At 35.6% G+C, this 15377-nt stretch overlaps 1 protein-coding gene across 1 annotated transcript in view; it reads left to right on the top strand.

Annotated features, from left to right (window-relative positions):
• Nucleotides 1-15377, top strand: part of CFAP45 (cilia and flagella associated protein 45) — a 48004-nt gene that overhangs the window by 20828 nt on the left and 11799 nt on the right. The window contains exons 6-7 of the mRNA XM_074262277.1: nucleotides 708-886; nucleotides 2415-2544. Coding sequence (XP_074118378.1) covers nucleotides 708-886; nucleotides 2415-2544 — 309 coding nt within the window. The remainder of the gene's footprint in view (nucleotides 1-707; nucleotides 887-2414; nucleotides 2545-15377) is intronic.

The raw sequence follows: 15377 nt of genomic DNA, 5'->3' as shown, positions 1-15377 counted from the left end.
CTAAGTTCAAATTCCATTTCTGATGATTACTATGAAACTTCATATATTTTCTTTTTATCTTTATTAATTGATTTATTTTTTCTGGTTGTACATGTATATTAACTTTTAAAATATACATTTCTTTACAAATCATGTTGGAAGAGAAAAATCAGAAGGAAAAGGGAAAAACATGGGAGAAAAAAACAGCCCAGAAAAAAGAAATGAACATAGCACGGATATTATCGAGTCTTTAGGAAAATCATTTGTCCTTAACATCCCTGAGTTTCCTTACCCATAAAATGAGGGAGTTAGATGACCTTTTTTTTTCCCCTTTTTTTCCCCCCTATCCATTTTTTTCTTTATTAAAGCTTTTTATTTTTAAAAAAATATGCGTGGATAATTTTTCAATATTAACCCTTATAGAGCCTTGTATTCCAATTTTTCTCTCCTTTCCCCCTTTCCCTCAGATGGCAAGTAGTCCAATATATGTTAAACATGGGAGAACATATGAACACAGTAGAAATATGTAGGTGACATTTAAAGGTCCTTTCCAGCTGTAGATATATGGTCCTATTATTATTTTTGTTTTTCTAGGCTTCCAATTAATTAGAGCTAGGGATTCAACATTTGATTCCCATTTCCTTCTATCCTTCCCCAATTACTTCTTTATGTAAAAAGTACACTTTCGTCCCTAAATTTAGTTCTATAATCTCTTATTCACTCCTCAGATAATCCGAAATGCCAGGTGTCATGCCATCCGTGATGCTCAGATCCTGGAGAAGCAATTAATCCAAAAAGAGATGGACACAGAGGAAAAGCGACTGGACCAGATTATGGAATTGGAACGGCAGAAAGCCATTGAGAGGGAGGAAGAACTACTCAGGAAGCGGAAAGAAGAAAGAATACGGTAAGCTGTCTGAGTTGGCATTTCTGTCCTGGCCACTTATAATCGATTTTAAGTTCATGTTGAATGCTGTGATGTTCTGTTTCTCTAAAATATAATAGCAGTGAAAGAAGAGATAAGAAATGATCTTCATCATCAGAAAATGTTGTTATTATAAAACCTGCACTAAGTACTATAGAGAAATGCCCCACAAGGGAAGAGACATTCTGAACTCTGGTACTTGGTGGACCTGACTCCATTATAGCTGATTCCAGTCCTTGACCAGCACTCTGAGGATGCTGGATTTCCCCAGTTCTCTGGTCTTTCCCAGAGCTTCAAACTCAGGAACCTTTTGATTCTAAAACCAATGTTCCTTCAATCTATCATGCTGGCAGATGGGGTGTTTGCCTGTGTGTTTGCTTGTATTAAAGGGCAAAGTGAGGCAGAATAATCAACAGGAGCGATATCACTTGAGAGACAGACTGGAAGAGTTCTGTGAACCAGACAATGAATATTACTCCTTCTGCTGATTCCCTTTTTTATTTAGAAAAGGAAGTTTTTAAAACTGCTTCCTGACCATCTTGTGGAAGGGGCTAAAGATGGAGGATAAAGAAAAGAAAAAGAGATCAATGGTTTCTTTAAAAATTTTTTTATAATAGCTTTTTATTTTTCAAAATATATGCGAAGATAGTTTTCAACACTCACCCTTGCAAAATCTTGCGTTCCAAATTTTTCTCCTTCCCTCCCCTTCCCTCTAGATAACAAACAATCCAATAGAGTTTAAAACATGTGCAGTTCTTCTAAACATATGTCCATATTTATTATGCAGTGCAAGGAAAATCAGAGCAAAAGGAGGGAAAATGAGAAAGAAAAAAAGACACAAGCAAGCAAACAACAACAACAAAAAGTTGAAAATTCTATGCTGTGATCCATATTTAGTTTTCATAATTCTCTCTGGATGTGGATTGCTCTCTCCACCACAGGTCTATTGGAATTGCTTTGATTCACCTCACTGGTGAAAAGAGCCAAGTCCATCAGAGTTGATCATCATATAATCTTTATTTATTTATTTTTGTTAGAGCTTTTAAATTTTCAAGATATATGCCTGGATAATTTTCAACATTAACCCTTGCAAAAGCTTATGTTCCAATTTTTCTTCCCCTCCTCTCCATTCCCTCCCCTAGATGGCGAGTAATCAAATATATGTTAAACATGGTTAAAAATATAGATCATCTATAATCTTGTTGCTATGTACAATGTTCTCTTGGTTCAGCATCAGTTCATGTAAGTCTCTCCAGGTTTCTCTGGAATCATCCTGCTAATAGTTTTTTATAGAATAATAGTCCATAACATTCATATACCATAATTCATTCAGCCATTCCCCAACTGATGGGCTCCCACTCAGTTTCTAGTTCTTTGCCGCTACAAAAAGGACTGCCACAAACATTTTTGCACACGTGGGTTCTTTCCTCTTTTTTAAGAGATCAATGGTTTCTAAAATGCTAAGTTGTTAAAAGTAGGGGTTGGACTGGATTGTTTCTATGATTTGTAGAGGAAGACGGCATATTATCCAGCAGATGGAAAAGAACCAGGAGGAACGGTCACTGAAGGCAGAGGTACGGGAGCAGGAGATCCAGCAGATGTTACAGTATATGGAGCAGCTTCAGGAAGAAGATATAAAGGTAATGAAGATGTCATGTCTTAAAGGCAATCCATCTTTTACCCTTTCTTCCCATTCCCTTCATTCTTTCCCAGTTCTCAAAAGTTTGATGTTCTGGGACTGGAGGGTACAGACTTTTAAAAAAATTGACTTTTAACATTTAATTTTACTTTAAAATTAGATTTTAAACTTAATTTAATTTTGGGCCACATTATTCACTTCCTGATAAACACCCCATCTTCCTCATCACTGCCATTGAATTTTCCCATGAAAAGGAGTTAATCAAAACAGGCTAACATGTTGTAACTCTGTCTTCCCAGAAATCAGCTGGAGTCAGGATCACTAAATGTCTTTATTCTTGATCTTTCACAGTCAAGGTCAGGGGATTAGGCCTACCTACCTCACACACACCTTCCTCCCTCAAACACCAGGAGAGACTGAGTCCGCTTCTGCGTCTCACTTCCTCTTTCTCCTCCTTCTCCTCCCACACACGTCACTCCCCCCTCTTTGTCCCACCAATCAAGTCAGCACAGAACAGCTGGGGAGGGTCAACCTTCAAACAAGTTAATAGGGAACTGTCCAATTGGCAATTAGTCTCACGTGCTTCATTATCCAAGTGCTCAAGTTCTAGCCCTTTACACTAACAGATTATGAATGGCAGCACATATAACTTTCTATTCTTAGGGTTTGACATTTCTTAACAGAAAGTATATGTATTTTGTCTTCATTACAAGAAAGACAAAATATTCATTAAGATACAAGCCCATTTAATACCACCACCAGCAGTAGCAGTGTTTACTATTATATTAAATAGTTATTTGGATGTGGTATTTTTCTGGGGCTTGAAGTAAATGATGTTACTCTGTGTCTTCCAGAAGCTTACAGTCAGACAGACATATCAGTCCAGATGGGCGGGTCATGCTGGATAGGTTGTACTTGTAGCCAGTAAACCATACAATGATGTAAATCACTGGTGTCAAACTCAAAGAGAAATAGGAAGGAGTGGGGGAGGGTGGTGGAAAAAAACCCAGAGCATATAGAAATTAACTTAGAAAACCACATGTTAACATCATCTACATTCTGTAGTATTTTGTTAAATATTTCTCAATTTATGAATTACTTGCCATCTAGGGGAAGGGAGGGAAAATTTGAAATACAAGGTTTTGCAAGGATCAATGTTGAAAAATTATCCATGCATATGTTTTGAAAATAAAAAGGTTTCCCAATTTATATTTTATTCTCGTTCAGGCTGCATTTGGGAATGATGCAGGGCAGGAGTGCCACTTGCTTGTTTGAAGCCTTTATTGTAAATCACTCTTAGTTATCTGCAGGTGGATTATCCCTTGGCAGAGTAAGACAGACTTGTGCTCAAGTTTGGGACTTGCTTCCTCCCCCACCCCCCCTGTCACATCCATGCTATTTGATGGCTTCACTATCATTAGTTGTTATGCACTTAGGCAGGGAAAACTCATTTTACAATTAACCAATATGAAACAATTAGGAAGATGGGATATTGCAAAAGAAATGATTAAATGCATGCCACAACTAAATGGACAGGTTCTTAAGACTGCTCTTTGGGTTATCTTGCTAGTGCCTTGTTTCATTTGCATGGATATTTCAATTGGCTGTATTCATGGGGAGGGTAAGTGAATTCTTAGAAGTCAAAAGGGAAATGGGGAGAGTTTCATGATCTGGCATTCTTACATACAGTCAGATTGGCTCACATTCAAATAGTCTTTTAAGGTTTAAGAAGCATTTTCTCAAAATAAAAACCTGTGAAGGAGATAGTGCAAGTTTTATTTCCATTTTACATGTGAGGAAACAGTTTGTGACTTGCTTATGGTCACAGAGCTAGTATGTGATGGGATTCAAACCAGGTCTTCTGACTTTTCAGTGGTATTTTCTTTCTGCTATCCTATGTAGAAGGTCTTATAAAGGGGTGGGATTCCAGGAGCTATTTGAATGACAAGGAGATTTGTCAGTTTGGGAAGGGAAGAGTCATTTTAGGCACGTGGTATTTCTTAAGAGAAAGATTGGATCCAGAGAACATAGAGCAAGCTTGGCTTGAGTGGTCTAATATTTAATGGTTGACCATGGGATTCTTGGTTTTGGGCAGTCATAAAAGAGACATAGATGGAAAAAATTAAGTAGGATCTTGAGGGGATGACCTTAGGCAACCAGTCTAAGTTCAGATTTTTTGGGGGGGAACTTGATTTCTTTAGTCCAAAAATACTCAAAACTACTGAACTGATTCATAGCAACCAAACTCACAAGAGACTGGTTAGGAATTTGATTATAATGAACTAAAAAGCTGATTGTTGTTTATTTATTTATCTATTCATTCATTCATTCATTCATTTATGTATTTATGTATTTATGTATTTATTTATGTATTTATTTATTTATTTATCTATCTATCTATCTATCTATCTATCTATCTATCTATCTATCTATTTATTTATTTATTTTTAACCTAACCATCAGATGCAGGAATTTTGGAATCTGCCAAATGGTTCCTATTTAGTGGATGACCTCAGCATCTTCAATATCTAACCAAGCTCTAGACACTTTACAGATGGCTTTATTGCCATCATTGTGGCTGTTGGAACAAATTGTTCTCATCCACCCATTCTGCAGAGAGCAAGTCTTTTCATGCTTGGGGTAGACATCTCTCTAATTCACTGACAGTTTGTGGTCCGTTGGTTACCTTCAACCTGGTTTAGCCCGTCTGCTGAGATGGTTTCCTGAGGTGTGGGTGCTACAGCTTCTTGGAGCCACAGATGAGAGACGAGTGCCAGGTGGACATCAAAGATGGATAATCATCCCTGAAGAGGGCTTCACAAGCCCTCATATCAGAGGTGCTAGTCCTGCTTAAATATCCATACACACCACCAGAAAATAATTTATTAAGGTGCAATGTAAATTAGCTAATTTATTAATATATAATGAAAATTAGAAAATGTATGGTGATCAGTGTATTATCTTTAGCAGGGAAGTCTTCTTGAAAAGCTAAATGGATCTAGAACAAAGGATACAAAATGACTCTAAAGAATATTGTCCTAAGGCTCCTATAGTTGTTGGCTACCTTGTTATTGTTACCTTCTTTGCTGGGAGCACAGACCTATTAAATGGATGGGAGCACCCTAAACTATTTTGTCTACAAGAAGATTGACATGGATAATCCCCCCTTTTAGTTACTGTCTCCCTAACCTTGTACTCTTCCCATTGCATCATAGAAACAGCTATTCTCATCCATCATGACTCTGATTACCCCCCCTTCTTCTAATTTGTCATCTTTACTGTGAACTCACTTTTCTACCCTTTTTAGTCTTGAGTCACCACCATAGAACTTGCCAAGTTCTGTCACTTATCCTTCATCATTTTCTCTCTTAACAGCCCCTTTCTCCCCAGTTACACAATTGTTATTATAGTTTGGGTCTTCACCACTCTTCTGGACCCCTGGACAATTTCAATATGCTCACTAATGCACTACCTGCTTCCCCCATATATCCTTTATGCAGTTATCAAAATAATTTTTAATGGAAAGGTTTTTTTTTATCATATATACCCCTCTGCTCAAAAATCTTCAGACATTTCCAATTTTCCATTAAATGAAAATTCCTTAGCTTAACTTTTAAGATTTACCACAGTCTGGCTACACAGTTTGCAGCTTAGCCAAACTGGACATACTGGTTGCTAGCTATCTGCCTGACTTGTCTTACCTGCTTTCACTTTCATGTATTTTAACACAAGACCCATAATCATAGAATTTCAAAGTTGGAAGGGATCTCAATGACCCTATAGTCCAAACTACATCAGAAGGATCCCTAGTATAAAATTCCTAATGAATGATCATCCATCTTTTACTTAAAGACTTTCACTGAGAAGGAACCCACTAGTTCCTAGGTCACTATTTTCTTAAAAAATCAAGACAATAATTACAATAATAATAATAGTAAAGGGGAAGGGAATATGTATGTATATATTTATATAGTATCTTTGATGTGCCAAGGACTCTGCTAAGCATTTTGAAAAAAACAAGTATTACCTCATATGAATCTCATTATAACCATACAAGATAGGTACTGTTATCTGCATTATAGAATTGACTTACCCAGGATCACATAGCTAGTAAGTACTTATATTACTTTCATTCTCTACATTTTTCATATATCACTGACAAATGCAATAGTAATCATACATATCAGTTCTTTTAGGCTCTGATGATTTAATTCACATAGGCTGGGTTGCTTGAAGTCATCATGGAATGGCTGGTGCTTTCCTATTATCACCTCCTTTTGGTATCAATTCTTTATTAGAATTTTTGTCCTGACATTTCCAATCCCAAGGTTTATAAGATCATCCAACATAGATCTGGACTTCAGAAACCGTTTTAACTCACTATCCACATTTTTACCTAAGATAAAGCTGAGATCTGAAAGGCTAATTGTCTTGCCCAAAGTCATACATGTAGCAAACATCAGATGCAGGAATTTTGGAATCTGCCAAATGGTTCCTATTCACCTCAGCCATCCCCTGTTATGGTGTAATTAATCTTCAGTCAGTGTCTATAGATCTTATTACCTCCCTCATCCCTCATCTTTAAAAATATCTCATCCTACAATTTCATCAAACTCTCATCCATTCTCTCTTTTTACTTTCACTTCCAAATTCTTAGAAAAAAGCTCTCTATTCTCATTGCCTGGGCTTCTCTTCTCCTCGGCGTCTTGTGATCTCTCATCCACCCTCATCACTGAGCTGAAACTACAGTCCAGTTGCCAGTGATCTTCTGGTTTGCCAAATCTGATGGCTTTTTCTCAATCATTCTTTTGACCTTCTTTGTAGCCTCAGATGTTAGTGACAACTTTCTTTTTCTCTTTTCTTTTTAGTGATACTGTTCTCTCTGTAATACTTTTTTTCATCACTTTGTTTTTTTTTTTTTTTAATTTCATCATTCCCCTCTCCTAATTGTGGTTATATCCCAAGATTTTAGGCTAAGTCCTCTTAGCTTCTATTTCAATTCTCCCCTCCCTTGTTGATCTTATTGGGTTAAATCGACATCTCTAGGTAGGTGATCCTTAATTTTTTTCTCTAGCCTAGTGTCATCAATTTTCAATTCAATATTTCCCACTGGATTTTCCATAAGTATCTCAACCTCAACATGGCCAAAACAGATTTCACTATTTCTCCCCTAACATCCACACCTTTTCTGAACTTCCTCGTTTAAAGATATCACTGTCTTTTTAGTCATGTAGGTCCTCAGTTTTCTTTATCTTTTTACTTTTTGTCACATCATATATACAATCAGTTGACAAATCTTGTCAAATCTTGCCTCCCTTCCTAAAAAACTAATTTTGTTTGCCTCTCTGTATATCTTCACAAGTCTGTTCAGATAGCTTCTGTTTTTTATTTTGAAGCTTCAGGATTTCATAAGAGCTATTTATCCCTTTTGGACTGACTTTTCTCATAAAATTTTAGTCCATGGAACTTTTCTCTAGTCCCTTTGAAATTGTTTCTCCTTTGTTCTTCTATCATAAAGTTCTATTTAGGAGGGAGAGATCACTTTCCCCTAAGGTTTGTATCATTTCCACCTCAGCAACTGGTTCTTGTTAGTGAGAACTAGATCCAGAATAGAATTTCCCCTTGTTTCCTCCACCTTTTGAAAGAATGACAATATCACTAAGACAAGTCAAGAAGGTATTAGCTTCTCTGACTTCAGGTACCCCATTACTACATTGTGCTCTGTGCTAGTCTTATGATCTGTTTCCCAAATTCATCTATTTTTTCCTTTGGTCTAAGTGGTCTGTAATAAACTCTGCAGTAAAGTCTCACATACTTCTTTCTTGTGTCTCCATCCTTTAGTATAGTGCCTGGGACATTGGGAACACTTAATAAATGTTTTTCATTTTTAAAATAATTCTAATTTATTATCTTCACCCAAATGAAGGTCATACTTCTCTAGTTCCTAGTTTTCTTCACATCAGTATCTTAATATATAGCATTATTTTCTACCTTTTACCTCCCTTTTCTTCTTCTTTTTTTAAAAAAAGGTAGAGCAATCTACAGTCATTCCACATATAGGATATTCCTCAGTATCAATGATAGCTTTGAGCTCAAATTTACTTTACGACTTCTAAGTTCATCTTGCTTGTTACTTCAACTCAATTGTAATTAAGTGGGGTGTATGGAGTGTTCCAGGAGGACTAGCATCTCTGCTCTGAGGGCTTTCCAAGCCCTTTTCAGGGCTGTTCACCTATATTTGGTGTCCACCTTGATCCAACTCTTACCTGTGGCTCCAAGAAGCTATATAGAATGTCAATAGCCACACCCCAATAAACTGTCTTGGCAGACGGGCTAAACCAGGTTGAGGGTAACTGACAGGTCTCAAACCCATTGGTGAGTTAGGGGAATTCTATTCAAAGTATGTGAGGATTCCCTCTAGAATGGGCAGAAAAGAACAATTGTTCCAGTGGCCATGAAGAGCTGAAACTCGAACTGAGGGACACTTAAAACTTGATCATACATTGAAGACATTAAGGTTAAGCACTTTTTCTAGAGCCAGGACTTTTGTCCTGCTACTAGATTTCAATAACTCAGGAAAAGAGAGTGAGACTGACAACTGTGCAATTTTGCCTCACTTAAATCCAATTCATGCACAAGTCCAGACATCACTCCATGATGTCATTGGTTTTAATCAAAAACAAAGGATGAACAACAATATCAGGGCAGAGTCATTGGGCAGTTGCCCAAGGTGGGGAAATTAGCCTCAGGAATTGAGATTTATTTATTTATGAAATTAAATTTTAGTTTATTTTCAGATTCACCTCCTTTCCCTCCCACATCTTTTTGCTCCAAACTGAGGAAGCAAAAAAAAGAAAATCCTTGTTATAGACATGTATAATCAAGTAAAACAAATTTCATGCATTGACCATATCCAAAAAATATGTCTCAATTATGTATTCAGAGTACATCACCTCTCTATTAGGAAGTAAGTAGCATGTTCTTGAATCATCTGGAAGTGTGATCAGAATTCCTGAGTCTTTAATATTATATTTATATTAATATTATTTATATTAATTAATAATATAATAATAATAAATAATTATATTTATATTAATATTATTATAGATATTATTCTCCTGGTTCTCTCACTTAATTTTGTAACAGTTCTTTCAATATCCCCAGATTTTTTCTGAAGTTACTCCTTCACTATTTCTTACAGTACAATAGTATTCCAGGATATACATATACCATAAGTTGTCCAGCCATTCCCCAATTGATGGTCACTCCTTCATTTCCAGTTATTTGTAGGGATAAAGATTTATTTATTTTTATTAAAGGTTTTTATTTTCAAAACTTATGCATGGATAATTTTTCAACATTGACTTTACAAAACCTCGTGTTCCAAATTTTTCCCTCCTTCCCCCACCCTCTCCCCTAGATGGCAAGAAATGCCATCAAAATATATTAAACATGTTAAAATATATGTTAAATTCAATATATGTATACATATTTATACAGTAATCTTGCTGCAAAAAAAATTGATCAAAAAGGGAAAAAATGAGAAAGAAAATGCAAGCAAATAATAAAAGAAGTGAAAATGCTATGTTGTGATCCATACTCATCCCCCACAGACCTCTCTCTGAGTTCAGATGGCTCTTCATCACAAGATCATTGGAATTGTCTTCAATCAAGGGATAGAGATTTAAAGGGCTATTGATAGGAAGAAGGCAAGAAAGGGACATTGGTAATGGAAGTGGGGCAGTGAAAGGCTTCTAACTCTGATGGGAGGCTGATCCCGGATTGGAGTGAGGCAGTCTTCTTGCTTAGCTGCTTGTTCTGGGCCCCAAGTCTAAGAAATAAGGTTCTGATGTCCTCATACTTCTGTGTACTCTATCCTGGGGGGCCAAATGTTAAACGTATAGTCGGGGCAGCTAGGTGGCGCAGTGGATAGAGTACCAGCCTTGAATTCAGGAGGATCGAGTTCAAATTTAATCTCAGACACTTAACACTTCCTAGCTGTGTGACCCTGGGCGAGTCACTTAACCCCAGCCTTAAAAAAAAAAAAAAAAAAAAAATATATATATATATATATATATATATATATATATATATATATATATATATATATATAGTCAAGAGGAACAGATTGGATCAATGGAATAGATTAGGTACAAATTATGTTATAGTAAATGACCATAATAATTTAGCATATGATAAACTCAAAGAGCCAAGCTTTTGGAAGAAAAACTTGGATCTTATTTGACAAAAACTGCTAGGAAAACTGAAAACAGTATGGCAGAAACTAGATATAGAACAATATCTCATACCCTATACCATGATAAGGCCAAAATGGATACATGATTTACACACAAAGGCTGATACCATAAACAAATTAAGAGAGCATGTAATAGTTTATTTGTCATATTTATGGTTAAGGAAGAATTTAAGATCAAAGAAGATAGAGAGGGCATTACAAAATGTAAGAGATTATTTTAATTACATAAATTTGAAAAACTTTGCACAAACAAGATCAATGCAACCAAAATTATAAGGAACGCAGAAAACGAGGTGGGAGGAGGAATTTTACAAGAAGTATCACTGACGAAGGCCATAGAGAACTGAGCAAAATTTATAAAAATATAAGTCATTCTTCAATTGACAAATGGTCAAAGTATACGTATAGACAGTTTTCAGACAAAGAAATCAAAGCTAGCTAAAGTCATATGAAAAAAATGCTCTAAATAAACCACAATGGATCAGAGAAATGTAAATTAAAACCCTGACATATCAACTCATAACATGAGAGTAACTAATATGACAAAAAAAGGAAAATATTGGATGTTGGAAGGGATGTGGAAAAACTGGGACACTAATGCAGTGTTGGTGGAAATTACAGAAATGACTGATTAAAGTCAGTTTTAATACAAGTTAAGATTTCATGGAAGAAAAGAGACTTGTACTGAATAGAAAGTTGTGAACTGGCCCATCCATTCTGCAGAGCAATTTGGAACTATGCCCAAATAGCTATAAAACTCTGCATACCCTTTGATCCAGCATTACCATTGCTACATCTGTATCCTAAAGATGTCAAAAAAAGGAAAAGGACCTATTTGTACAAAAATATAGCAGCTCTTTTTGTGCTGGCTAAGAATTGGAAATTAAAGGGATACCTGTCAATTGGGGAATGGCTAAATAAGTTGTGTTATATTATGGTAATAGAATAATATTGTGTTATAACAAAGGACAGGCAGGATGATGTCAGAAAACCCTAGAAAGACTTATTTGAATTGGTATATTGTTAAATGAATAGAGTAGTTATATACAAGGCTATCTCCAAGGTTCCTTCCTGTTTCAATCATCTGTGAATTCATAATGGACTCCATTTAAACCCATCACAGTTTAGCCTTAATTTCAGTATGAGTTGAATGAGACCTTGAGCAAATAACCTCTCTAGGATCTTAATTTTCTCTTATGTAAAATCAAGGGATTAAATTATTTGATCCCTAAATTACATTCAAGCCCCAAGATAATATTTTAAGGATTCTTTTTTGAAGAGGGAGAGGTAGAGGGAGTGATTGACTTTATGTTCTTTTTCAGCTCCTTCCCCCAAAGCCTTTAGCTATAAGATTTTCCACACCATTTTCCATACCCCAGACATTCTGGATGTCAAATGTCAAGAAATAAGGAACTTTAGTATATAATTATTGAGACAAATTAGTTTAAACAGTAGGTTACCAAGTGGTCTATTCCTCAGAGACAGCAGCCTGATATGATCTCTTGCTGCCCTGCAAGACCTAACAGATTTGTTTCTAAGCCCTATCATAATGTGATTTACCTCACCCATTCTGGGTCACTTATTTTTTCATAATAACCTTTTTATTCTTCAAAATACATGCAAAGATAGTTTTGAACATTACCCTTGCAAAACCTTGTATTCCGCATTTTTCTTCCTCCTACTCTCTTCCCCTCTCCCCTAGACAACAAGTAATCCAATATAGGTTAAACATGTGTAAATACTTCTTCTAAATCTATTTCCACATTTATCATGCTGCACAAGAAAAATAAGATCAAAAAGGAAAAAAATGAGAAAAAAAACAAGCAAGCAGACAGCAACAACAATAAAAATAGTTTTCATACTGTCTTGTGATTCTGGGTCACTTCTTATTAGGTTCAGTGTTAAACAGTGGCATTTTCTGAACATATTTCCCAGTTTTAGGAGTATACTTCATTTGAATTCTCACAGTACTATTCCCTACCTTTGATTGGCTGACCATAAATATTGACTGAAGGCCGCTAGGCCCTCTGTCATAGAATTTGGAAGAATACAAGGGAAATTTCATTCTAAACACTTACCTTGAATAAAAATTTTGTGGTCTATTTAAACACATCCAAAAAAAAAAACCAATTAGAAAGACAATCAAAGCAGTGTTTAATTAAAGAACAATACTGACTTTAAGTGCACTGGGAAATTACAGAAATGACTGATTAAAGTCAGTTTTAATACCAGTTAAGATTTCATAGAAGAAAAGAGAATAGAAAGTTGGTTTAAGAGGAATAGAGGATCTTCTAGATTCAGGAGAGCAACAGAAAGAGAACCAGAGAGGGAAACGAGTAGTTTCTTCATCTGTATAATGGCAATAATAACATTTATACAATTTACCTCACAGGGATTGTTATGAAAAAAAGTCCTTTATAAACCTTTAAGTGCCAGAAATGTATTAATCATTATTATTATATCTATAGTCACACATAGCTGGAAGGGGTATCTCAGAAGTGGTTTAGCCCAACTCATATCTGAAATAGAAATTCTCTGTTACATCTCCAAGCATTTGAAGAGCCAATTTCATTAATGGCAGCTCTTATCTGCCATTTCTTTTCAACTAATGTCTACCTCCCTGTACCTTCCCTCTTATCCCACTCTCCAACTCCCAGGCCCTAATTCTTTCCTCAGGGGCCAAATAGACTTAAATCATTACCCTTTTCCACACACCAGGTGGTTGCGGTTGGTGATCAGAGCCTTCCTTAGCCATTTTATCTCTGGGCTGACCATTCCCAATTTGGTCACTCAACCCTTAGATGAGATGATCTTGTGTATGGTCCCTCACCATCTTAGTCTTCCTCTTCTGACTATGTTGCAATTTGTCAGTGTTATTTCTACTATGTGGTATTCAAGACTGAACATTCAACATAGGACTCCTAATGTACTGTGACAGCTCAGAAGACAATGACTTTGTCACCTCCATTATTTTGGAAACCACGTACTTGTTAATGTTGCCTTTAATACATTAACATTTTAAGCTGCCCTGTAACACTGCTTACTCACATTCATGTCCTTTCCACACATAATGCTGTCTAGTCACATCTCCTACATCCTGTCCTTGGATAATTTATTTTTTTCTTAACTTAAGTATAGTGTTTGAAGTTTAATAAAGATAAAAATGAAATCATTAAATTCTTGCCTGTCAAGATCATTTGGACCCTGATTCTGTTTGTTGCCTAACATGCTTATAATAATAATAATGATAATAACTTCCACATAAATTAAGATTTCTGTGGGTGTTTTCCTCACAATAACATTTTCTGATGAATAGTATAAATATGACCATGAGAAGATTAGAAGATGGGAGACTCTGATATTAATTAAGCACTATGCTCATAGTTACACATCTATGTAAGAACTGAAGCTGAGGCTCAAACTTAAATATTTTTATTCCGGTTTTAGTGGGGTTTTTATTTCTGCCAATTTAGTTATTCTTTATGGCTTTATGTGACTTGTAGATTTGGTGAACATTCCATTTTTGTCTTCATTCAAATCATTGATAAAAATGTTCAACAAAACTCTAATGATACTTCCCGAGAGACCCCTCGGGTTGACATACTGATTGACACTTTAACTTAAATTTAATTCACTTTCATTGAAAAATGTACCCCTGAATGAAGACATTATTGAGAGGGGGCAAGGAGAGGATGCCATTAAGAACTACTCTGAACAGCTAGAAAACGTTCCATTATTTGGAGGCTTCCTGTTGGTGACTACATCTATTTTCTACCATTGTAAGACATACAGAAAGATACTGTCCTAGTGGTGAATTCATAGGGCCTTTGTCCTATAATAACATCTTTAGAGATCACTGAATCCATTCTGCTCTTGGAGAGAGGGAGGAGGAAACTGAATTATGTATATTCCCCAAAGTTATATAGTTAGTGGCCAAATGAGGAGAAAGCTGTCTTAGGACAAGGGAAATAGCATTAGACCAGAAATCTGGAGATCTTAGTTCTTCTAGTCTTGGTTCTGCTACTGACTGATTGTGGAACCTTAGACCAATAAGCCATTCATATCCCAAGTATTTCAAAAAAAATTATCTTGTACGAGATAAGATATTTATTTAAAAAAATTCAATCTGTCAATGTCCTATCCATTCTTGGAACCAAACCTCCACATGCTATATTTACTATGAACATTTCACCCCATTCAGTTGCTTTTCTCTTTATTTTAGATTGATTACTATATATGAACTAAATATGTATATATACATATGTAATATATATGTAAATTGTACATAATACACATATAATAATATATAATTTCATTTATATGTATACCTCTATATGTATATGCATACAAATACACAAATATATTTTTTGTTGTTTCAGTCCATATATCACTCTTTGTATGACTGTGTTTTCTGAGTTTCCTTGGCAAAAAACAAAACAAAACAAAAACTACTGGAGTAGTTTGCCATTTCCTTCTCTAGCTCATTTTACAGATGAGGAGATTGAGGTAAATAGATTAAGTAACTTACCCAGAGTCACCCAGCTAGTAAGGGTCTGAGGGCAGAATGGAAATCAGGA

This window comes from Sminthopsis crassicaudata, chromosome 4, assembly GCF_048593235.1.
Source record: "Sminthopsis crassicaudata isolate SCR6 chromosome 4, ASM4859323v1, whole genome shotgun sequence".
NCBI lineage: Eukaryota > Metazoa > Chordata > Mammalia > Dasyuromorphia > Dasyuridae > Sminthopsis > Sminthopsis crassicaudata.
Note: the sequence above shows the minus strand (reverse complement) of the source record. Positions and strands in the feature narration are given on the sequence as shown.